General features: G+C 34.9%; 1 protein-coding gene across 1 annotated transcript in view; it reads left to right on the top strand.

The window, feature by feature from the left end:
• The window catches only part of POSH (SH3 domain containing ring finger posh), a 33,827-nt gene extending 12,032 nt beyond the window's left edge, over positions 1 to 21,795 (top strand). The window contains exons 3-18 of the mRNA XM_073089151.1: positions 6,726 to 6,896; positions 7,787 to 7,881; positions 9,497 to 9,611; positions 10,131 to 10,230; positions 10,823 to 10,949; positions 11,358 to 11,439; positions 11,836 to 12,920; positions 13,518 to 13,723; positions 14,222 to 14,355; positions 14,876 to 15,002; positions 15,588 to 15,655; positions 16,431 to 16,606; positions 18,792 to 18,959; positions 20,140 to 20,244; positions 20,725 to 20,908; positions 21,480 to 21,795. Of these exons, the coding sequence (XP_072945252.1) occupies positions 6,726 to 6,896; positions 7,787 to 7,881; positions 9,497 to 9,611; positions 10,131 to 10,230; positions 10,823 to 10,949; positions 11,358 to 11,439; positions 11,836 to 12,920; positions 13,518 to 13,723; positions 14,222 to 14,355; positions 14,876 to 15,002; positions 15,588 to 15,655; positions 16,431 to 16,606; positions 18,792 to 18,959; positions 20,140 to 20,244; positions 20,725 to 20,902 (2,937 nt within the window). The 3' untranslated portion in view covers positions 20,903 to 20,908; positions 21,480 to 21,795. The remainder of the gene's footprint in view (positions 1 to 6,725; positions 6,897 to 7,786; positions 7,882 to 9,496; positions 9,612 to 10,130; positions 10,231 to 10,822; positions 10,950 to 11,357; positions 11,440 to 11,835; positions 12,921 to 13,517; positions 13,724 to 14,221; positions 14,356 to 14,875; positions 15,003 to 15,587; positions 15,656 to 16,430; positions 16,607 to 18,791; positions 18,960 to 20,139; positions 20,245 to 20,724; positions 20,909 to 21,479) is intronic.
• The last annotated feature ends 5,437 nt before the right edge of the window (positions 21,796 to 27,232 follow it).

The raw sequence follows: 27,232 nt of genomic DNA, 5'->3' as shown, positions 1-27,232 counted from the left end.
AAATAGACAGTCCCTTACTGTTGTTGGCTGACACGCGTCACATGCCAGCTGCTTTTTGGATTTCGTTTTGAAACTTACGACTTCATTTGGATATTTTGACTTGAATGATAAATTTAGATGTGGACAAAGTGCAATGTTTCCTGCATTTCTTTCTTTATCATGTCTCTTTAAGTTTAAGTACTAGAGCTTAGTCATTAGCTTATCAGAGTCTTTTTGATATATAAGTGTATAAATTATCATTTGTCATCATAAAGGATAGCATCCAAGGACCCATGCATAATGCATATGTTCGAATTTAGTCCTACGAAATTTACATTTACAAATTTGTAACTCAGAAATTCGAATTCTGACCAGGCACGCAATACCATACTTACATTTCGTTGATAAACTCGTAAAGTTAATTGAGACTTTTAAATATTTCAATTGAAGCTAAGTTTAATCAAAACTTTTTACTTTAATTGAGGTGTGTATTAGAATTCTTTGTGTGGATAATCAAAGCTACATTATTTTATCGTTTTAATTATAACATTCCAGTAATCTACAGGATGCTATCTGACAGACATGGCCAATAAATGACTTCAGTGTTCTATTAATATGGAAGGGTCACGTCAATTGAGGGCTATTTATTGACTAGCTCCTCCAGTTTCTAAATAGGAATCGATCGTACTTTGAACTTTGCGATATCTTACTAATTACTAGTGACAGGTTAAAACTGTTATTTTTGGTCGCAACCGAATACAAAGCTTCGATTTTCGACCTAGTTTTGGCCAAAACCGAATTATGAAAATTTACTCAATTCCCTAGAATTTAAAGGCGGAGTTTTGGTCGAAATTGAAATTAACCGATATCTATTTTTAACACGCTTTTATTAGCTTGGGTTGTATGTATATATGTATGTATGTAACGGAATCTTTGAGCTCAATTTTCACCAATTTCTACAACTCTCATTAATTTGAAACTTGGTTCACGTATCAAGGATCGATGACAATGTAATAATTAGATAACAGTTTCCCATTATCCTTATTAGATGAATTAATTTCCTAATTTATAAGTTTGTCACGGAATAAAAAATCAAAAATAAATAATAGTTAAAAAAACACGCTTTTATTGCTAATCGAATTAAAACTAGAAAATATGTCCGAATCTTTGCCGAAACTGAAACTTCGGTTTTCACACTAACAACGTAATGTACGTTCTAAATTAATATTTCGGTCGCTAATGTTTGTTATAATATCATAAACTTTTTATGAAATGAGGCCGCGTTAAGTGTACTAAGGCAGATTTTATTAAAGCTTCAGAAACCTTCAGGCACAAACATTTTAAAATACCTATTTCTGCCCTTTAAGTGTTATTTACTCGTATAACTGCTTTTAAAGTAGTTTTACGTGCTATTATATTCTGGGTCATAGGTATGGATACGAAACAAAATATCTACAACTATTTTGCGGAAGGTAATGTTTTTCGTTGGTATGTCTAGCATTCCAAACGGCTTGAAGTATTTTAACCTATGAGGTGTCGTTGGGTTCGACTAGATTCTGGGAGTGAATATTGGTTTTAATTTTAAGCAGTCGGTTTTTGTTTTTATAATCATTCCTTAGTTTACTCAATGCTTTCCCATTGATTGGCATCTTAAGATGCTAAACTCCTACATATATTAAGTAAGTGATATTGTTATGTTTTGGATACTATGTCCGTCTGATATCATTACTCCAAAGTTTCTCGCGAAAATCCCTTAAAAATCCATGTTCAAACCAAATTTTCTCCTTCGACCAAGAAATTACCATGTTATTAAATTTCACATTTCGCTAGATAAGTTCGTTGTCTTATCAGGGAGTTTGAGACGATAAAGTTTTCAATTACGTCGTTGAAAGTGGTACATCCAGATAAGTACTTACCTACCAGTGTTGGTTATTAGTTTTGTTTACTATTCTATCATTTGGACTAGCTTTAGTATGCGGCCTTTCTTCGTTCTCAATTATTTGACTATTAGATTTGCACTTAAGTGTCCTATATCTAGAGTATAATGTTACTGTATGTATTTATTTTTTTATAATGTAAGAGTAGTAGACGAGCATGCAGTCCACCTGATGGTAAGTGGCTACTGCCGCCCATGGACATGTGTAATCAACCACAGATAAGATAAGATGTTCCTACCTGAGGTCGGCCACAGATGCGCCGTTAACCGAAACCACAGCAGCGCCTAACACTGTTGTTATTAGGTAGAAGTAGGTGTGGCGGTGGTGCCGCCGGAGTCGAACCAAAAAGGGTTCTACCACCTTCAAAATGTCATGTATCCGCTTACTTATTACTGCCAGTAAACTATTATCTATTTTACTATGTTTTATGAAAATCGGCTTAGTAGTTTATAAAATTTTAAATATTGTCATAAAATAATTTATTTTTGCTATAATCCATACAAAGATATGCTATCCGAATTTATATGATAGACAAGCGGCTAGCTTGGCGGTTGAAACTTGACCTTTCAATCGAGGTTTCCGAGGTTCGATTATAAGGCAAAGTTCTCAAAGATGTTTGTGGTCTACAAAGTCGCACTTCCTCAGCAGTGGGACACCAATGGATTAACAACAAAACATGTGTGTGTTTTGTACATACACATGTACATGCGTTTTTTTATGTAAAATATAAAATAGCTTCCTGACGAAAAATGTGAAACTAATTACCTCATGGTAATGATAAATATCAGTGATAATCTTTGTAATATTGCTACCTATCTTATCAATCTGTCATTGGAAATTTATATGAGTCAAGGTGTTATTTGTTATTTTTTGTCGAGTGTTTATTTCCTGCAACAACTATTTAAGTATCTAATTCGGTAAAACCCTTCGTAGGTCGATTACACCCCGTTTTGTACTTTATAACTGCAGTGAAGCGCTGTTGTATTTTGGTTTGAAAGGTGTAAGAAGATATGTTCAAACTTAGTCCTCAGGAATAGCAATCTGTGACCGACCTCAGCTAGGACTCCTATCTGGGTTTGGTTACAGATGTCTGTGAGCTATAATAACCGCGTAACATCAGATGGGGTCCGTTACTTTTTACTTATTCGATTAGATAGAAAATAGAGTTTACCATACTTAATTAATATAATGTTAATAAAATCAAATTTAAAACTAAATAAATATACACAAACGTAAAGTAAAATGAATCTAACCATTAACTTGGGTGGTTTAACTTATAAATATACCAAACATTAAGCAAAATAAGTTAACCATAACACTTTAACTTGGGCAATTTAACTTAAAGGATGATAGATCAAGTATTTGATAGGGTTGTCCAAAAAACTTGATGTTAAAGAGTTAATCTATCGTTAACCGCGTATCAAAGCGTAGTTCGAGTCAACCCTCATTCCGTCGGTGCGTTCAACTGGCGGGGATGAACGGGGGCGTGGCTGGTAACACACGTTTGAAACGTAAGGGCGTGTTCACATTGCTGTAACATGTTACCAGGTAGAGAGTACTAATCGCGCCTTTGAACATCAACCTGAGATCAAGTTCAAAAGTTATCGATCTGTCTCCGATTTTTGTTGGTGCAAAAATTATAGATTTCTTATTACATATAACTTTCTTTTATAGGAAGTCTTGTTTCTGTAGACGTTAAAAGGTATCTGCTCAACGGAAAGTGTGAAATAGTATAGTTAATCTTTTAGATCCATATAATACAACTTTTAAAAGTATAAAAATATTAGCTGCTAACCAAATACAGTTTTAATAATTTTGTTATACTATTTTTTTTCATGAATAATTCCTATATCCTATAGCTAACCAACTCCAATTCTAGAAATGAGCTAATCTTTTGAATCGTTCAAAAATAATAACCGCCACTGAAACGCATTGTGTACGACGTCTAAAATGATAATTTACATATTTAAGATGAAAAGTGTGGAAAAATAACGAAGGCACCTATCCAAATAGAGTTTGTTGCACCCCGCGCCCCGCACCCCGCCCTCGCCCACGCCCGCAGCCCGACACACCCTGACAGGTCGACCTTTGATCTGATCGCTGATACATTGACCTGTGACATTATCGAGACGTGCTTGCGTCTTTTGCTATTCGGGATAAATATTGATGTGTGTCTCCATTACAAATATGTGGCTAGAATAGCGTTTGTCAAGTGTCTGTTTGGAGTGTGAAGCAGTACCTGAGTTATAATGGGAGGATGTGGATGCTGGCTTTTATATAATATAGAAGTAGCAGACGAGCGTGTAGTCCACCTAGTTGTAAGTCGCTATTGCCGCCCATGGTCATCTATAATCAACCCCAGATAGAATTAGATATCCTTCCCTGAGGTAGGCCACAGATGCGCCGGTACCCCTGAGAACTAAGGTGGAACCTACCATACCCTTCAAACCAGAACACAGCAGCGTTTAACACTGCTGTTATGAGGTAGAAATAGGTGTGGCGGTGGTCGCCGGAGTCGAACTGCAAAGGGTTCTACCACCTTCAAAAATCATCCCTTCACCTTCTTTGTGAAGTAGTTCCTGTGTTATAATGAAAGGATGTGGATGCCGGCTGACTTATTTATGCCTCCGGACTTTATGGCGAATGTCCTAGTCCATAGGAGTAGCAAAGTATTAGTGATCGGCGCCTTTCTATATGGAGTCAATTACAGATGGCCCTAGGCCATAGGCGGCAGTGACCACCATCAGATGGATGGATTTGTTTCTTGAATGTTATAAAATAGTACATTACGATACGCGTGACCTAAGTTGCATATTATTGCACGGCGTGAAGTTAATTGGGTTTCTTCTTCAACCCGCATTGGGTTTAGGTCACAGAGTGCTATAAAGAAAATTATTGCACCGCTGTATTAGGAAGACGAGCGTGGTATGCGAGCGAGATTTTGAGACATGAAGTGTTCAAATTTTGTTCTCAGGGATAATAAACAAAACAATTTCAGGGAGATATTTTTGAAGTAGTAATTTAAGCATTATATTTACTACTTTACGAATGGTTATTGTAAGTTAACTATAAGTTTTCTCAAAGCGCCGTTCAATTTCGTAAATCAGTTCTGCAAAGCAAGCCTAACGTAATTTAACCAAACAGAAGTTAATTGAATGGAAATTGCTTTGTTTTTAAGCAACTGAAAACAATGAGATTTCAGCGGTGCCGAGAAAAACAAGTCAGACGATATTTATATTGAAGGTCGAGGTAAAATTCCAATTTTGACTTTCAATTCAACTGCAAAATACAAGTATCCTACGTACATTTCACGTATAAAAGTAATGACATGTAGAATATTGCAGACCCTTTGTGTTCGTCCCTGGAGGCACCATCGCACTACATCTATTTCTAGCAATGTGAAGTGCCACTGTGTTCTGGTTTGAAGGGTTTGGTAAGGGAGACCTTATCTGAATCTTATCTAAGGTTTCATATAAATGACCAATGACACATGATTAACGACTGTATATTTGCACGCCTTAAAAGGCAAAATAAGAGGATATTATACTTTGTCTCAACACCCAGTTTACCTTATTTAGCAAATAAAGATTATGATTATAGCAGCAGTTCAGCAAATTCCTATGTTACTTCAATATTATGACAATAAAACACAGATGTGTTATTACTACCGCTCAGGACAAAGATAGATCGCCTCATATGTCTACCCCCTTCATTTAGATGCAGCGGTAGTGTTTGTCTACTTTACCCTACAAATAGATACAGCGGTTATATATTCTTATTCAAATCACGAAGGGCTTTACCACAGTAAAAACTTGAGTGAAAGGAAACAAATACCAACATACAACAACAACAACAACAAATACTCTTTATTTGTACACCACCAACATAGTAAATTTTATAGCAGTGCAAGTCGATTACGGTTAGTTATCTGAAGTAATTACTATGTCTTGAATTGTGGGCGTATATTTGCATTCGCGATGCGATCACTCTACCCACTGAAGGGTCAATTAACTTCGGAAGGGTCTTAGCCGGTGGTTTAAATTGACCTTTTAAGTGTAAGCGATGTGGTGGGTCGGTGGCAACAATAAAAAAGTCATAGGGGTAAATTTATATAAAAAATATTTATCTTAAATGACTGCGATATAAATGTAAAGAAATAGATTGAAATTGAAGTGTCAGATATTTGGTAAACGAAAATAAATATGTTAGTTTTTGCATTTTGTTTGATCCAAAAAAATGAATTCAAGTCTACAAGATTTTCGTCCGTTTGTTTACCTGTTTCTAAATCGATTTCGACAGGACTTCACAAGATAAACATTTTATTTTCAATCTGAATTGAAATATCGAAGGATTCTTAATAGAAACGAAAGAAAATTGCGATTGACTTCAAAATGCTACTCCATTTTGTAGTCATTCGTAACTTTCTTAGGACTGAATATTTTATGTTAATGTCTAAAATTAATTTACTAATTAATAGGTTACATATTAAACGAGCTTTTGCCCGCGGCTTCGCTCGCTTGACGAAGTAATATTTTCACCCCCTATTTTATCCCCTTGGGGGTAGAATTGATCACAATCCTTTCATAGCGGATGCCTACGTCATAACATCTATCTGCATGCCAAATTTCAGCCCGATGCATCCAGTGGTTTAGGTTGTGCGTTGATAGATCACTATGTCAGTTAGTCACATTTGAGTTATATATTTAGATATATCTATGAAACTTTTTTTGCATATTCCAAAGTAGATCTCTATGATCAAAAACCAAACAACCTTTTGAAATCACTGAATTCTACTCTCTTCGTCATCAGGTCATAGTCGAGTCGCACAAGGAGCTGAGATGTCCGGAGTGCCGGGTCCTGGTGGAGACGAAGGTGGAGGAGCTGCCGCCGAACGTGCTCCTCATGAGGATCCTCGAGGGCATGAGGAACTCCGCGCCGAGGAAGACCAGCGGTCAGCGGACGAGGAGTGGACATTCTCAGGTGAACTGTTGATGATATTTTTATAACTTAATTCTTAGATTTGGATGATTGGTCGGTTGTTCGATCGTTCTATTAGACGACAAGTTTATAGTTTTAATTATATTTTTGCAGTAGATAATTCCTGAAACGTTGTCTCAGTTTTTATGAATATTTTGTTCAAAGATAAAAGTTCGCGTCATGCAAATTTTCAACAAAGGAAACATAAGAATTTAGCATAACAAAGTACTTTTCGCTACAAGTATGGATCTCAATTCTCATGTCCATTACCAAGGAAACCAATCTCAAATGGAAGGGAGTCCTATTTGAAATTGGTTTCTGTCAGTGACTACTTAAAATAAGATGAACTGTATGTCTGCATCTCTGTATCATATAATTACTACAATTGATTCATTAACGAGGCAGCAGTTTCATTATGTGACTTATGTCTTTTAATAAGTTTCATTACATTGTCGTTATGATGTACCATGTGTCACGCAAATGGGTTCATTTTCGATTCCTCTCCAGGCATATGTGATGAGTTTAGATGTTTGTTTTCTATATCGTATTCTTTTGAATCTTTATGTCGTCTTTTCGCGTAAATGTCAAAAAGTCTTCTAGTGTGAGACTATGAGTGTGTAAGGACTGAGACGTGGCCCAATATAATATTTGGATGATAGTAAATCATGGAGATAGAATTACAGAAATAACTGATTTAGTATAAACGTATATTGCTAAGATGAGAGTTAAGGATAGATAAGCACGCGACCGATATAGTGCTCATTAGCGCACTAACTCAAAATCATCAACGCAACGTTATCTGCTGATGCTCCAAAATGTACGGTCATAGCCCGTACACAGTGTATGATAGAAACTTTTATCAGCTATTTGTTTATTATCTTTTGTTTTTTTAGACGCAGACTCAAGTCCAACAGACAGCTCGGACGGACGGCAAGCAACTGCCGCCCCATGGCCGAGCGATGTACGACTTTATATCTAAGGAACCCGGGTATGTATGGAATGTTTTCTTTTTTTCATTTGAATTCAAAATTACAAACAAGACAATTTTTATACCAGTTTGAATATTATACTTATGGATTAGGAATGGCGATCTGAGATCGATTAATCGAAGAATGTATTTTTTTGCACCAAAAGACCAATTTTAATTGATCTCCAGTATTGATCGGATTGTTTCAGTAACTGTATTTTCGAAGTTGATTGAATATTAACAAATGTGTTATAGATATTTTTTGCTGATTTCAGTGATTGTTTGGTCCTAATGAAGTTTTTTTTCGCTAGCTAGGATCAAATCGGAATAGTTCGAAGATTAATTTTTTTAGGGAATCGATTCTTTGGGCCTTGATTTATCACTCTTCGATTCGAATCGATTCAAAAATCCATATATTTCGGAAAACATCGCCATCCCTATTATCGAACCGTTAGCGGCGCTATTGGGGAGTTCTACTTTTTGTGGAAGGATTACGTCAGCCCCAAGAGTATTATATATTTAGAAGTATTAAATTAACAAGTATACTTACCCTAACCACAGTGCAGAATACATTAACACTATTATTTATAAAGCTGAGCTGACACATACCCTTGGCATTAAGGGGACGGTTTAAAATTAGACACGTCTGTAATGGGGTAGGGGTTGCAAGTATTCGAAAATAGCGCACGCACTCTGTAGATAAAATTAAAATGTTATATACGTATATAAATATACATTTAAGCACATAATAGTTATGTTTTTAAGTCATGTATTTTATACATAATATATAAAACAATATTTTAATAAGTATTTTTTAACTTTGATATACTAACTACATAATAATATACAGGGTGAATTTTCAAATGGGCCTTCAAGGCAAATCCGAAACGATTATATAAGGATTAGCGAAAAATGCTGAAAGGAGTTACAAGGTCGATTTTGATAAAACCTAAAACTGGATCATTACTTTTTTAAAATTTCTTTTTCTCTAGGGAATCTAACGAGTTCATTTTGAAAAAAATACGCCCTCTAAATTATTTCACTATTTGATAGTGTTGCTTATAAGGATCAATTTCTGGGAAGTAATGATAAATGACAAACTAAACTAAACTAAATTTGAAAACACACCCTGTACAGGACGTCTTCAATATCAATAAATTTTATAGTACATAAACTAAAACATTGAAGTTATATCTATATTCTTTACAGTAAGAACAGAATTGATTATGTATTAATCTAGTCCTCTGTCATGCATTATGTATCCAAGAATTTATTAATATCTACAGTATACCACAATTATGAATTATACATAACAGCATATAAGTCTATACCCTACCAGTTTTATATTGGAGGATACTATATATACTATAGTTATAGATAATAGTAGAATTCATTAACTAGTGATTTATTAATTAAATGTAAAAAATGATGGCATTTAAAAAAAATGAGTTGTAATCTTAATGGAAAAAAAAGACAAACTCACTGAGTTTCTTACCAGATTTTCTCAGTTCAGGTCGCGTTCCGATTCTTTAGTAGTCTAAGAAAAAATATTGTAACTGACAATTTGTAAATGCCACCGTAGGCCTATACAAAATAAACATATTTAAATTTAATTTCATTTCAATTATGTTTCCAGGGACCTCTCGTTCAAGAAGGGCGAAACGATCCTCCTGCAGAAGAAGATCGACCCCTTCTGGTACCAGGGCGAGTGTTCCGGCCGGACTGGCATGTTCCCCATCACCTATGTGCAGGTTTGTGACATTCATTTAGCTGTTAGAACTCATGTTCGACTCCGGTACCACCGTCACACTTATTTCTGTATAAAAACAGCAGTTTTTAGCGCTGATGTGTTCTGGTTTGAAAGGGTTTGGTAAGCGAAAGATACTTATACGATGTTTTCCAACTTTGTCCTCAGGGGTAGCAACTAGCAACAGTAGCAACACATGCATAGCCGACCTCAGGTAGGACTTTTATTTGGGGTTGATTATAGATGTCCAAGGGCGGCAGTAGCCACTTACAATCAGAAGGAATGCATGCTCGTTTATCCTATTTGATTATGTATCCAATTTTTGCCTATAAGAGGTCGAAATTTAAGTATGTATGAAGAAATTGTCAAATGTCGATTTTTGGTTAGCAAGAAATGTGATGGATTGTTTTTTAATAACTAAAGTATGAGAATCAGATGTATCTACTATGTATATGATTGCTACTTCTTACCGCTATAAATTAATTTTGGAGAATAACAAAAGATATTGTTTGATTATTTTCAGGTGGTTGTGCCCTTGCCAGTGCCGACGGCGTTATGTAAAGCTCTGTACGATTTCCGAATGTCCGCGCCAGATGAGGAGGGCTGTCTGGCGTTCGATAAAGGTGATACTTTATTATATTAATATAACATAAACCAGTAAATATAAAGTATTGACTTGTAGCAGTATTGATGGCGGTAAAAGCAGTGTTGCTGTATTCTGTTTTAATGAGTATATCAAAGTTCCAATTCAGGTTTTAGTCCCATTTATTAAACGTGTCGTATTAGACAAAATAATATTTTTTGTTTATGTAATAATTTTCTCTTATGCCTTGTCTGCTTTAGAAATTATCTGATATAGTTTTGTATATTTTAACGAGCAGTGCCCTATGGTTTCACCAGCAATTAAAAGTGTCAATACTGTAGAGATTTCATGAGTTTAATTTGTCCGCGGCGATGTAATTCTTTTTCTTAAATAAAAGTAGGCTTAGTTACGCCTTATAAATTATAATATCAGCTACCTGAGTAACATTTTCGGATATTAGCCTGAATGAACGGACAGAGAGACAGACAGACAGAGTAACTAATTTTTTTTTTTTATTAAATGTACCGTATATACTTTCATATGCATTTAGTGAAAAGCTTAAAAAGACATTACAAACAGACAATTTTATTTATGTGTACACTTGTTTAAATCATTATTAATTATATTTTCAGGTGCAATAATAACCGTCCATCGGCGCGTGGACGAGAATTGGGCGGAGGGTCGTTTAGACCAACGAGTGGGCATCTTTCCCATAGCCTTTGTCGAGCTCAACCAGCCCGCCAGACAGCTCATGAACAGGTATGTATATAAACTGACCTTATGACGTTGACTGCGTTATAAAAGACAACAGCGTTATAGACTTTTGTCACTAATGTTTCTTTACCTTGAATATCTGTTTATTATAATAGGTTTTGATATTATACAAATATACTTGTAAACAATTTTGTAAACCAAACATCAAAGGGTAGCCGAATGTATGTTATAGAAACACATAATGCAAACACTTTAAAACCAGTCTGTCAAATCATCGCTGACTTTCAATATTATTGATCCATTAATTTTATTAATCCATTAGTTTTAGAAGTATTATTCTGAAGTGAAACTCTATTTTTTAATCTAACCCTTTTTTAGTTATTCCATATAATCTTACCAATAGTATATTACAAGGAAATAAGTTATATTTTTTATATATTGTTTTATTTGCAGTACCCCTCTAAACCGGCCTGTGCCACCGCTACCAGAGGCGCCTCGTGACCACCGTCACCACACGCAACACACGGCACAACAGGTATTATTTTAACTGTTTTTACCTGTCTGTGGAGGGTGATGTTCGTCGAGCATTTGTTTGGATGTATTCATCTTGGTTTCCACCTACAGCCCAAATGGCTTGACGGATTTTAACATACGAACGACGTCCTGTTAGATAAAAATTGATTTGAAAGTACGCCTTTAACTACAACTCAACTGGTTTTAGGTTTTATCATATTTTATAATTTCATATACCTAAAATTGTGTTTTTGTGTAATGTGTGTAACTGTATCCCGAATTTAATGCTTGAATATAATATTTTCTGAAACCATAATAAAAAAGAACTACAATTAAACAAACTATAATTGAACACATGAAAAATTCTATTATCTTAGTTTTATGTATAGTACTCACTGACATATTCTGTCTGTTACAGCACTCCCACAGATACCAACCAATGTCGATATCAACACCCACGTCTGGACAAGGCAACTACCAGAACATGGCCACCATGAGCCAGTCCCAACCGACATATCACCCACCGAACACGCAAGCTACGATGATGGCGCCACAATCGCAAATATTACTACCGCAACCTGTCAACCAACACGTATCCACTATATCGCACGGTGGGTTAGTAACTACTACAGCGGTACCGAGAAACATAATGGAACCCACACAAACGAAGCACTCCTTGGATCTAATCAACTTCACGAACATGCACAGTAAGTCCCACGGCACCATGGGCCTGCAAAGCGTGTCTCGGATCAACGAAAACTACGATAGACTCCGCACAGTGAAGTACGACAGCTACAACTCTACGCCCGTTCACAAACTCGACACTACGTACCAAAATGTCCGGCCGCATGAACATTTCCCCGTCTCGGTAGCGAATTTCAACTCGAACAATGTCAGTTCTGACTCTAGTTCGAGTATGAACACGCCGTCTGTCGGTGTCAGTTCTACGACCACGCCCAATACTAGTTCTAATACTAGTACTTGTGAGAGCGCTGAGCCAAGCTTACCGAGCTCTCCGGACAACAATACTGAGCGCAACACCACAGTTATAGCCTCGAATAGCGCTCAGAATCAAACAGAGGAAGCCCAAGATAACCAGGACTCGTTGAATACATCAGTCGCGATGCTCAGTTTAAACGAAAGTTCGACGGCTACTAATACATCGTTAAACGTAAGCCTACCGCCCTCAGAGAGCCCAAAACTGAATGCATCTGGCGGGAGCAATTCCTCACAGAATCAAACCGAAAACCAGGAAGCTACAAACAATACTGAGCCCACGAGATTAGACGCACCTTCTTCCTCGAAGAATGTTAACGTGATGCGATCTAGTGGGCCGGATTCCTTATTGAACTTTGGCCTAGGGCTTCAGGCAGCATTATCGCCCTCTCACGGGAAAGAGGGGAACTACATGGTATCTAGAGCACATAGGGAACACCATCATAGAGAGAAAAGGCATAGCTTAACGCCGTCTTCGCATCTACAGGGAAATCACACACAAAATAGGTATGTAATATGTATATATTTTTATGCATTTGTTTCGTTAAAATTCACAAATGTGCATGCAGTTTAGTTGTTGTTAAGTGGTTACTTCTATCCATATGCTACTTTAGATAGGACAGGTGTTCTATTTTTGTGCTTTATAGCTTTATTACTGATATAATGCATTAAGCTGGAACTCTGTAAGTGCATGTTATACCACTTAACGGTAGATAAGGGTGTAGTTGCATACAACTACACCCTTATAAAAATATGGAAAGTAAAATATGGAAAATTGTAATTTTGTTTAAATTACATATTGATACTCTGAAACTCATTAAAAACTTTGAGACTTTTTTAGTAAAGTTCTACAAAACATTTACAATCACATATTGATAATCTCAAACTCATTCAGTTAAACTCTGAGATTTTTTAATAAAGTCCTACAACATTTAAAATCATATTTTCATATTCTCAAAACTTATTCAGTTAAAAATTGAGCCTTTTTAGTAAGGTCCTACAACATTTATAACTACATATTAATATTCTGTATCTCATTCAGTTGAATTGAGACCTTTTTAGTAAAGTGAATTTGTCGATCTATAACATATTACCTTCTTATAGACATTCAGCGGAAATCCTAGCAACAAGTCTCCTAGACGCTGCTCCATCCAGCGGTGCGGCGAGCGGAGCGTCGAGCGGCGCGGCGAGCGGCGCGGAGCGGCGGCGGCGACGCTCGCGGAGCAACGAGCGGCCGCTGCCCGCTGCGTATGTGGCGTTGTATGCCTACCGGCCGCAGAAACCTGACGAGTTGGAGCTTAAGAAGGGCGGTGAGTATTACTCTTATGTCTACGTTTAATATTGGCGGTACTATATTAAATTATATTATGATTAAATTTTGTATACATTTCCAATTTTATTATGTACGATCTAATCAATTTTGTTCTTGTAATTTCTGTTCGTGATCTAATAATAAATTATATGTTGTGGTACAAAAATCAGTGTTAATTCCGATAATGAAAAGAAAACCTTTCTAAGTAAAATTTAGAATGAAACAACAATCCATTTTTTTTAAAGTGTAGTAAAAAGATCTACTTTTATGTTATATTATAATTATAATTAAAATTTAGACAGTACAGTATGAAGATTCTCATTATTATTTAATATTTGTTTTTAAATTTTATACCCGTTTTACTATAATATATTTTACAAAGCTTTAAACAGCATGGATAATTACAATAAAAAGACATCATTACTCAACAGTCAACACAACCTTTTAAATATAGCTTTTGTAATACAATAAATTAATAAGGATTCCCTAATTTCAGGTGTATACACGGTGTTGGAGCGATGTCGCGACGGCTGGTTCAAGGGGTGTTCGGAGCGGGCGCAGCGCTTCGGCGTGTTCCCGGGGAACTATGTGGCGCCCGCTACACCCGCTACACGGGTTAGACATGAAAAGGTAACTTTAGAGTGGTGATTAATTTGTCTGTGGAATGTAGAGGTGTGACGTCACTAGTGGCTGCTATTTCACATGTCAGCGATTTCGGATTTTAATCCAAATTATTGTTATTATTTACATTGAAATTTAATTGATTACTGAAATAATATGATTTTTATGGAGGGTAATGTTTGTCGAGTGTTTGTACGTCCTCATTTTGCATATGCTCATGAATGATTTATTCTTGTGCATATCCTACAGCCCAAAAGACGATTTTAGCATATTAGGTGTCGTTGGATTCGATTAAACTCTAAGAGTAACATAGACAACACTTTTAACCAGTTGTATTTTTTATTTTAATATTAATTCTCTAGTTGAAATCTACTGACGTTTGTACATTATATATCGAACCTGTGGGCGTATTTTTGGCTAAATTTATAAGCATTTTAGTTTACTGATTTTATAATATTTTTCTTAATAAAACGTGTCGTGTGTACATTATACAAACGGATTTTATAATGTACAGTGATGTCAATTTCAGAATATAGCGTTGGCGGCGACGGCCAATGTGAAGGTGGTGCCGACCGCGATCACGCCGCCCCCCGCGCCCGCCGCGCCTCCCGCACCGCCCGCACCCCCCCGCGCAGGGTCACCCCCCGCACAACCCGGTGAGAATATACCACTGATATTGAGACACCCATCGATGAACAATCTTAACACCACCCGCACTACTCGCGTGTGAACACACAGGTTAAGGTTCTTATCGACAATTAAGCTTATAATTATTTCACCTCTACCCCGCGCAACCCGCGGGTGAAATCTCATATATTAAGACTAGTGTGGTAGAGCGGTCACCATACCTGTCTGACGCGCAAAGGGTTCGCGGGTTCTATCCCCGGCCAGACAGACTGAATTATTTGAATATCTGTTCTGGGTCTGGGTGTTTGTGTATTCGTCTTTGTGTGTGACCTTGGCACTGGGAATCCTAGTGTAGGGCTGTGAGTGTAGAAAGCGTCCAGATCGAATATAACCCTGATATTTCTAAATATTTAAATTAAACAGTAGTGTTTTTATAATTTCGAAACAATATCTGGCGTAATTTTTAATTTAGTACTAAAAATGAAGAGCTCCGAAAATATAACACTATGCTATTCAGAAATATCCATAAAGTCTGGATGGGTAGTTCGAAATACATGACTTAACTCGGAATTTTAGTACCAATTATTAATTAACATTTTTTTTAATGATTCCAGTTCAACCACTCACATACCCGTGGAGTTCTGCCGTGCAGCCGCAGCAAAGTACGCCAAGAAATGAAAAGGTAACCATAAATAAATAATCGTTATCATTTGAAGCAATGTCATAAAATTGTGCATTGTGCACATTCGTGCTAACAGTAATATTGTTACCTTTTATAAATTATAAACGAATTAGTTATAGTTATCAACCAAACTGCTAGTCCGCTCTGAAGTTGTTGCGAGCAGGTGTAGTCATACAATTTGCTATGGCGACGCAATTCATTTGGCGACTATATTCAGAGCGGACTAGCAGTTTTACACGGACTATATAGCTGTAATCAATCTTACCCCAAATAAGAGTCCTATTTGAGATAAGATCACAGATGTGGGGACTAATTTTGCAATGTAATCCGAAATTAGAATTGCGGCGATGTTTCTGGAGTCGAACCACAAAGGGCTCATTTTTATAATATAGGTGCAGCAGATGATCATCCGCCTGATGATAAGTGGCTAGTGTATCTTATGAACATCTGTAATAAACCACAGATAAGATGAGATTCCTACCCGAGGTCGGCCGCAGATGCCCGCTCATCCTGAGGATTAAGCTAAAACACCTCGGAAAAGTACGACTCCCTTACCACACCCTTCAAACTAAAACATAGACACCAAATAACTATCGCGATGGTGCTTTGAGTGTAAAACAACAAAGGGTTCAACCACATTTGTGTCAAATATTTTAAAATTAAACCTTATTAAAATTACCTTGTAATATTTTGGTACATCAGTCATGACAAAACGCATAGTATTGTATTGTAAATAATCGTTAAAATAATTTACAAATAAATATTGAAATTCCAGTCAAAGGAGAAGACGAAAGCGGAGAAATCGTCCATATCTACCGGCGTGAGCCTAATGAAGCGGCTCGCGGCAATGAAGAAGTGCAAATCACCTCCGCCCGCGTACAGCATGGACAACCCCGTGTTCGAGGACGGCCCGGGGCCCTCGCTGCAGCACCACCACCCCGTGCACGTCAGGTGGGGATCATAGGGAGCGAGGGATGATAATAGGAAAACTATAAAAAGTTAGGGAAGTTGGAAAAAATGTATAGGTACTCTTGCTGTTGGGGAATTGGTTCAAAATTGAAGAAAAAAATCAAAATAAAACAGTTAAAACACTGAATAAAATATCGAAGAAAAATAAGAATTGAAATAAATCTTTAAAAATCAATTAAAAAAAAAATGTATTTAGTATGACACAGGTAGTGAAGAAAATACATTATATGTCTGATTTTATTATTATGATACAGATTAAAAAATAATAATAATTGAGTGTGAATAAAAATCTATATATAGAATTCGACCTAATACAAGTAATACAGATAATACTTCATATAATATACTTAATATACAGATTTCTTATATAAATGATTAGAAATTGAATTTCATTTAAGCCAAAAAAGCCAAATTAAAAACATCTTAGATTATAGCTTGTGTCTAAAAATAGGAATAGGAAAAAGAAGCAAGACAATTTTAAACGCAATATTTATCTGTATCCCTAAATAAATAAAACTAAAAAAATATATCCTGACCCAGTCGGAAAACAAAAGTAGTTTACATAATAATTCATACTAAAAATTATTATATGTAATAAAAAAATTAAACATTTAATTAAAACAAAAACGTTTGGGATATTTTAACTAAACCAGTATTTACTACAAAAACTGCACATGGTCTAAATACCATTATATAGTTCCCTTTTGGCGTAGAAACCCCATAGTCTTACATCGTATTTACCCCATAAATAGAAAATCCCATAGACAGTTTAGTAGTACTTAATCCATCAATAAAATATTCACATGGCCTTGTGTGCGCATCGTTATACACGGCATGGGTTTGTATGTTTGTGTATGTTATATGTAACTTGGGTGTTTGACTGTTTAGAAATATATTAAAGAAATAAGAGTGTTTATAAAGTATATGTAAACATTAATATTGACAGAAGAGAGACACATCTCATGTAGGATTTTTAACTTGTTTGGGGTTGATTACAGATGTCAATGAGTGGCAGTAGCCACATACAATCAGATTTATGAAATACTAATTTACTGAAAACCTAGTGTTGCTTAACTAGGCGAATAGCTAGGAATTGCAAATGTAATTAGCATTACGTTATCAAATAGTCAGACACCTAAAGTTGTTGGAACCCTAATTAACTGAGCACCATTTTGTGTTATTTGTTTGTTGAATATAGTGAAAATGCGAGTGTTTTACTAAATAAGGTTCAATAAATTGATAATAGTCGGAAGTAACCAAATACATTCTCAATATGAGGCAGCTTAAAACTACATATGTTTTTATTGTTTTGATTACATAAGTCGTAACTAATAATAATAATAATAAATGTTTTTCTTATTGTTATACATCACTGGAAGCTTTTGAATAATGTTAGCACAAAACAAAATAACCTTTATTTTATTAAAGATATGGGCCAGAGTAGTTTAATTGGGACATTTTAACATAGATCCAACATTCTATTGGTTGGTCTATCAATAAATGTCTATATTTCACTAATGTTATATCATAATTTACATTTTTTTCAATTAGAAATGTATTTGGTTATTTTGTACATGAAAGCAATAGTAAATTTCATTTAAAGCAAAGGCATCATACTCGTATTTCCACTATAGACCCTTTTCCCCCACATATTAATCATGTTCGTTGAATGTATCCATGCTATGTTTCCTCTGTAGCGTTGTGTGTATACGAAACGGTACAATGACGTAGTACTATGGTACAATGTATTGTACAAAAGTTGCGGGCATAAAATTTGTAAAAAAATCCCATGTCCAAAGCTTAGTTTTGTTGTTGCAATTGTTATCCGTTTCAAATAGCTAATCAGTTGGAAGCTTGCAGATATCGGGTATTTGATGTTCGATATTAATAATTCAGGTTTAATTCTTAGTCAAGCTACTCTATATAAAAATTTAAACAAGTGAAGTTGGTAGAAATATGATGTTTTCGATGTGACATTAAATTCATAAATCAACTTAATTATAATGAGTTAAAATATTGATAATTAATACTTATAACAACATGCATTTTGTATTATACCGTTTATTGGGTATATATTTCGAATAAACATATAAAATACAAAGAATAAAGCTATTTGAAACGGATCGTAACACAACGCTACAACGCACAATGGCGGTCGGTGGGGCAGGTCGGGCTCGTGTCCGTCGCAGCTGTTGCGAGCGCTGCCGACCCACGCTGGGGGAGTTGCTCACGCTGGGGGAGTTGCTCACGCGGGGGCAGTAGCCCACGCGGGGGGAGTTGCCCACGCGGGGCAGGTGGCCCGCAAGGACCGCGCGCACGACCTCCGCCTCCACAGGTTCGAACCCCCACGCACATATCACTTGCATGTCCTGTATATGTTTCAGTATAGATTTTAATCCAAAATGACTGTATTTCTGTTTATTCTTTGAGCAAGACACAGAAAAGCTGTCGATTTGGATTACTTTCCATATTAAGGTTTCATAATTAAAGTGACACAATTTAAGTAATCGTAATACTTTTATAAGGTTCTAACAAAGCTTATACACAGTAGTAGATTTTAAATCGTGTTACTTTAATTTTTATAGTGCAGTTTGTCCATTTATATGACCATAATTATTTAGTTACTATGTTTTGTATTATTTTACAGCTTTCGTAATAATAGCTTGGTTCCCGTGCGTTGCTTGCAAATATGTTATTGCTTTATGCCTTTAATAAATAAAATATCTGATTATTTAAAAAAATAATTAAGTAACCTAAAATTTTATCAAATCAAAGTTTATTTACTGAACAAGGAATAATGTTTGATCCTGTCGGTATTATGTGACGGTAAGTGTTCATACTTGTTCGTATTTGCTTGTTTTTCTACTATCCGAAAGTAAAAAGCATACCGTGTAACAGTTATATCTAGGGAGACTTGAAGGTGGTAGAACCCCGTTGTGGTTTGACTTCGATGGCACTACCGTTACACCTATTTTAGCCTCATAACATCAGTGTTAAGCGCTGCTGTGTTCTGGTTTGAAGGGTGTGGTAAAGGAAAGATACTTTTGCGAGGCGTTTCGACTTAGTCGTCAGGGGTTGCGGCGCATCTGTAGCCGACTTCAGGTAGGAATCTAATCTTATTTGGGATTGATTGCAGATGTCCATTGGCGGCAGTAGCTTACCATCAAGTGAACTGCATGCTCGTTCGCTACTCCTATATTATAAAAAAAAGAACATTGCAGATGTCTATGGGCAGTTGTAGCCACTCACCATCAGGTGGATTGCATGCTCGTCTGCTACTCTTATATATAATAAATAAATAAAGTTAAAAAAAAAAAAAACTAAAAAAACACGCTTTTATGATAAAATCAACTAAAAAGCTTTCGGTATTATATTTCTTTCTTTCATACATGCAGGGTAAGATAATGTTGGGATGTATGTTGATCTCTTTCTACTGAAAAACGGAGTTACTCACTGACAAAGATACAAGTGAAGCTAATATAAAGCGTGTGAAAAAGCATAATGTATGTCCGTAGGTCGAGCAATGAGGGTCCGTGGCAAGGTCAGCATCGCAAATCGCAGTCGCTGGACGTGACTGCAGCGCGCCGGGACAGACACCACTCGCAACCCGTTAAAGAGAAGTAAGTTGATTCACTTGTTATTTTACAGGACAGTTGAATTATCGTTGTCTCCGCAAATTATGGGAATATTTATTTCATCGAGTTGGTTATGAGGTCTATGTAGAAGTTAGCGGTCTTTCTAATTGTTATTTTTAAATTACTTACAAGAATTTACTGGAAATACGGAAATCATCCTATTTTGACAAATCGTTATTCATTGACTACTTAATTGTAGTTTGTCATTTTCGCCAATCAATCTTGAATGTCTTTGACCAAACCCTTGGCGCAATGGTTATCAAACCGGTCTGACGCTTAGACGGTGTAGGGTTCGATCCCCGGTCAAATAAATGTCAAAATTTTAATTTCTATTTTAGGTGTTAGTGTTTGTCTTTGTGTGTGTCCAATGCCCCATGACACCCCTAGGGAATCTTAATGTGGGGCTGTGAGTGTAGAATGCAATTTTTTTTAATATCCATAAATATAATGATGGTGTACCCCCAGATACCGCTGCATAGCGCCGTACCCGCCGAACTCTGAGTACGAGCTGGAGCTGCGCGTGGACGACATCGTGGTGGTGTCTCGCAAGCGCGGCGACGGCTGGTACAAGGGCACGCTGCAGCGCACCGGCCGCACCGGGCTCTTCCCGGCCTCCTTCGTGCAGAGCTGCCCGCCCGACTGACGCGCTGTATGACACTTTATCGTTTTGTTACGAATAAATACGATCCGATTTAAAGGTGGTAGAACCCTTTGCGGTTCGACTCCGGCGGCACCACCGCTACACCTATTTCTACCTAATAACAGCAGTGTTAGGCGCTGCTGTGTTCCGGTTTGAAGGGTGTGGTAAGGAAGACAGACTTTTCGGAGGCGTTCCAGCTTAGTCCTCAGAGGTAGCGGCGCATCTGTGGCCGACCTCAGGTAGGAATAATCCTATCTGGAGTTGATTACAAATGTCCATGGGCGGCAGTGGCCACTTTCCATCAGGTGGACTGCATGCTCGTTTGTTACTCCTATATTATAAAGAAAAAGAATAGCCAGTGTAAACCTTCTGGGATAAAGCAATTAGCTAATAGTCCGTAAAAACAAAAGAATAGAGTAAACAAAAAAAAAAGAGAATAAATGTTATGTATGTAGACGAAAAAGTAATCGCCAAATAATTACAATCTCTGAGATGCGTATGAGATTGTACATTTGCGTTTATCACTACTATTTTATTAAACATCCCCGAATATAGATTAAGTTGTCTCTTTTTGTTTTAGGAAAAATCACCATCCAGGTTGATCCTACGTAGCTACATGCCTGGCAGAGCCACCCGACCAAACTTATCGACCACATGACAATACCCCATAACAAGACTTGAGCTCTAATATGACTTTAGATTTTATGTATTATTTTGTTTAAATTCAACTAAAATAAAATTAATTGTGTACAATAACAAATATACTTGTGTCTGGCACGTAAAAGTCATCCAATGAATAACTAATTCAATGCATAGTACATATATAACTTAACTAAACACCTGATTCTATATTATATGATTTATTCACTAGTAGGTTGTAATATAGCTTTTTTTGATTAAAATAATATTTTCACATTTGTGTTAAATAAATTTAATATTTAAATACATTTTATGATATTGATTATATTAGTTGTAAAGTTATATAGAGCTCAAGTCTTGTAACTGGAGTCAATATGAAGAGAAATGGACGAAATATAAATTTTCGTCGTAAGCTTAAACGTCAGACGAGAAATACGCAGTTATAGACACATGTTGATACGTTATAAAGACGACGAAATATAAACCAGTGTTGGACGAAACCAGTACGAAAGTCGGACGAAACATTCGCGAGCGTACGACGATACAAGAATGACGAAAGAGACAAACATTACAGTGCTAGACATAATGTGAAGTGGACATTCAAAGTTATGCAAAGGATTTGCTGTGTAATTCGATAACTTCTAATTTGGACATAACATAAAATAATGGGAGAGAATTGTACCGTACAAGTGTCTATATAATTTCTTAATAAGATTATTCTATAAACTAGAAGATCTAATAAGTTTATGGTTAGACGTGGCAAGACAAAGAAGGGTTGAAGGGGATAAGGCATTCCAAATTAGTCTTTTGCCTTCACATTATTTGTATATTTTGACTTAGCTGCAGTAGCCAGTGTTATCAGGCGGCCTCGATATCCGCTTACTGCTTTTATTATATAAAAATAACGCATTATTTTCCTTCTAAATATTTTTTTTACACATCATTTGGACGAAACTGTCTTGCCACGTTTCGTCATAACCTCGTCTCGAGATGAATATGACGAATTTTCGTCCGTATGTCGTTAAGAATATTGAATGACAGCTGAATATATTCAAAAACTCACATTTCGGTTAACATCCAATGTGAATATATAATGTGTTAAGTAGATGAATTTTTGTATCAAATTCTTGTTGATAGAGTGGAGTGGTATGTATAGCAATGTTTGACGGGATATTTAAGTAGGTTTATGAATAAACGTTGATCGTTTATCGCTTTCTATAAGTACCTATTAGTCGTGAATTTAAATTTTTTGATATACAATTTGATAGATCAAATTTAGGTGAAATTACTTTGGATTGTTAAGAGGATATTGTTGAAGTTAGTGCAAATTCTTTTGAAATTATAATCCTTATTAATTGATTGCAATTCTGTTGAGTTACAGTCTTAATGGGTCATTTATGATATATGAACGTTATGTTTTGGGATAAAGAATATAAACTTAACGAGACTTCATATAGTCAAATTTTTTTGCGAATGATTTTGTACTTTATGTATGAAGTTCATAACGATTATTACGCGACTGATAATATTGATCAAGCTTTTAATAAAATATTATGTTTGTGAGCCTCGTTAATATCTATACAACATTCGTGACTTAAAGCATATTTAAAAAGTAATGTTATATAAAAGAAGTTTTTTGCAAATGTATGACGGTCCTTTTAAAAATATACTTTACTTAACACAATTTCGATGCTCTGTTCTGAGTGTAGATGGCATTAGTTGCTAAAAGCTGCAATGTGCTACGGTTATATATTGAAACGGAAGAATCTGATGACTGGATATAATTATGTTTTTAAGGAAATTAGTCATTTTTTATGATAATATTTATCATCAACTTTTTGTCTCACAATTGTTTTTGTCAAGGGATTTTTATAACGTCAATTAGGCAAATGGCTCTTAGAACTGGGGATGATGTTTTAAAATTATTAATAATCTTTTTAATTCGATAATCAATAATTATGTTATTGCTTTAAGATTACAAAACAGTAAGCACAAACAGCAAGCTACAACTGATATTATTTTTTAATTAACTTCATAAAAAGGGGTAGCAAATTATTCACTTGTAAGTATATTCTTTATTTTGTGTACCTCAATGAATGTCGGCGCTATGTATAGACCGCGCCAAACCGCTAGTCCACTCTGAAGTTGTTGCGAGCAGGTGTAGTCATACAATTTGTTTTGGCGACGAGACTCATTTCTATGATTCAGAGCGGACTAGCAGTTTCGCACACACTATACATGCCGACCTTAATTGTTTTTAAAAATTAAACAAAACAATATGGTTTCCTAACTGTTTTAAATTTGCCTTTGGATTTAGTATACACACTTGTTTCTCTACATTTATGTAATAGTTATAGTTATTGGACACTTCCAGTTGAATTTTATGAATAAATAATACACAGGTCGGTCTTATGGCTAATCAATGACATCTTCCAGACTGTTTGTGAATATAAAAAATTATAAATGCGTTTTTTTTTATATCATAGACGTGTATACTAACATTTTAAAAATGATTCGAATCAATGGAGATTCGAATTGGTGATTTGTTTTTAATACTCCCACTGTGACAAGAGCCCTGGTCAGCAGTGCGACAAAATGTTCGAAACATCCCTAGTTCTCTAAATGCTTTTAGAATATCACTCCCTTGCAAATCCTAAGCCGCCATACTTTTTAAGTTTTAAATTATTATAACTTGACTCAGTAACGGTTGGCAATTGATTTACACTTATTTCCCTTTTTTTTTGTATAAACGCAATATATGTGTTAATTAAAAAAATACGTGACTGATAATATTACCCAAAATTTTCTTATAATGTTTTTTTTAATTCTCGTTAATATAAATACTTTTTACCTAAATTTTTTTTTACAATATTTTTACAAAATCGTCAAATTCATGTTGAAGATGTTTTTAATCTGTAAAAATATAGAATACGACATTTTTTAAACTTTATTATGTATAAAATATTCTCTTTTTCTAAACTATGTACGCCGAAGACGTCTTTTGAGGTTTTTTTGTTAGGAACTCTTATTTTAGATATATTTTTATTTGTATTTCAATTTATTTTAATAGGATCATTACGCTTATTATGTTTAGTGATATAAACTTTCTATTTTAAGATTCCATATGTTTTGGGTTCATTTTTCAACCAGTGCGCAGTAGTGGAAAGAATTGTATAGTTGAAAGACATACGCGCGCCAAACTGCTAGTCCGTTTTGAAGTTGTTGCTAGCAGGTGTAGTCATACAATTTGCTATGGCGACGCGATTCATTTCTATATTCAGAGTGGACTAGCAGTTTTACGCGAACTATACCAATTATTTAAATTTATAGAAATGTTTTGTGGTTACATTGAGTACATTTACATTTATAGTGTTCACTGCCGCCTATGAATATTTTAACCAATCCTATATAGGATAAAAGTTCTACCAGAATTAGTTATTATTCCTTAGTACTAACTTGGAACGTCTCATTTATCCCTGCCTTACCTATTATATGTCTAAAATCGGTGTGACGATGGTGCCATCCTGGTTACGTTTATCATTTTAATGTAACTTAAAATGAACCCAAAATATACCTATTTAAGTTTACTGTTAAATACACTGCCATATTAACCTTTTAAAAAAAATAACTTTTGAATTTTTCTCTTTTAAAAAACCACTTAGTTCTGTATAACTAACTGATAGATATATTTATAGGTAATATTTGTATTCAGATTAGATTTATATTAGAATAGACGAAATATTTAGATATCTGAAAGGTCAGTTGCTAATTTCTAATTATTATATAACCGTACGTAGTCCAAAAATTATTTACAAAATTTTTTTTTTTTTGGAAAGAAACAAAAAATAAAATTCTATTGACGTTGTCGGTTTTTTTTATTAGGAAAATGTTTGAAATTAAGACTGTACGATTGAACATGTTTGCCTATAGTTTACCTTTTTTAGTTTTAAGTAAGTAATGTATGTATTAATGTATGATAAAGCGATTTCTATTAATACCTAGCGTAAGTCTTATTTGTATTTTTGAATTACTGTTGGTATCTTTTTTTCAACTTTCTAACCGAAACAATGTGCTGCTATTAATTAAAAGTTTTTGTATATCTGTGGGCCCCAATGGTAACTTGATAAAGTGAGTAGAGTTTAAAGTTTTTACTAAACGAATGCCTTCCAGATTAGTAAGTTTTAGCGTTGGCGATTCGCGTTTTGGTGAATGTATCGATGTCGCATCACGTTTTGGCGTTGTTCTGTCGCAGTATCGAAGACGCGAATATTAGCAAATGCATTAAAGGTGCATTAAAGGTGCACGTTGATAGTCCAAAAGCAACTGCGACGCCCGTTATTAATATTCAATCTATCCAATGTTTTGCCTACTAAAGATCGCCATTTAACAATTTCTTCTTACTAGACGTTGCCAGATTTTGATCTTTGGTAGGTAGAATGGATAGATTGATTTGTAATAACGGGCGTAGATCGTCGATCACCGATGTTAATAGAACCATGTCTTAACTTTTGCATATATGAAAATGAACGTACTAAAGAAATAGATTTTGATAAGTGATCATTTTTCACATTAGCAACTCTAATCTGACTGCAATGATTTGTAACACATTAGATCGAACAGTATCGTTATATTTGACTGATGTGATACCATAATATAAATATAACACCAGTTTGTTTTAGGAATTTATTTAACTTGTACTATACATAAGGTAAGTTGCAAATGAGACGTACTCGTAGATATACTTGAAGGGTAGCAACACATATTAAACTCATCACAAGATAGTTTCTATGCATGTTTGCTTCTTAATTAATATGAAAATTGAATGTACTGTATAAACTGGGGCTTCATTAATTACTTTTGTATAGATCGCACCTTTAGAATTATAATGATAGTGCAAAAATATCATACATTCGAGAAAATTGTATTGGAATCGCGTGTTGTCGATTTTTCAAACGGACATTGAAACTACGGCATTTGTTTTTTGTATTTCGATCATTGTTATTCTAAAGGTGCGACATACTCTTAACAGGCTCAAAATATGTTTTCGTTATAAATGTAAACTAGTGTTTGTAAATTGTAATCATTTCTATCGATAAGAGACGTTTTTTCTCCAATTACTCATATTTATTATTTGTATAGGTTAAATTGATAGTATTTCGGAAAGAACTGATTCTTTTAAGTATTTATTCTCTTTGTTTGAGTTGTTCGAAATTTTGTTTATGGTATTCTCTAAAACCTGCACAACGAATTTCCAAAAATAAATAAAATAATAAATATCGTGTATTTTTGGTAATGTATCGATGTTTATTTTATCTATGGACACTGTTTTCCAATTTCAATTATAATATAAATAACAAAATACTTATCTTGAAGTATTTTTACCGATGAAATATAGTATTAAAATAACATAATGATAAACAATATTGTATGGAATAGAAAAGTTTTTTTTTTTATAAATGATTTAATTTATAAATATAATCCAATTGCAAATAAAACCGTATTTTTTAAATTTCCAAATAATTGTTGTTGGAAAACAGTAGGAAATTATAAATATTTTTGTGTTTTTGAAAATGTAATGCTTGTATGTAAATGTTAAGGGAATCATATCGAAGAGTTGAATTAGGTAATTTTGAAAACGGAATAAAGATTTCTTCTTAATAAGATTTTTAATTTTTTTATCATTCCTATATTTTT

The sequence above is a fragment of the Epargyreus clarus genome, unplaced genomic scaffold, assembly GCF_041222505.1.
Source record: "Epargyreus clarus isolate Ecla_fem2 unplaced genomic scaffold, WU_Ecla_fem_2.2 ptg000029l, whole genome shotgun sequence".
In the NCBI taxonomy this organism is placed as follows: Eukaryota; Metazoa; Arthropoda; class Insecta; order Lepidoptera; family Hesperiidae; genus Epargyreus; species Epargyreus clarus.
The sequence above is the reverse complement of the archived record's forward strand: the minus strand, read 5'-3'. Positions and strand labels throughout refer to the sequence as shown.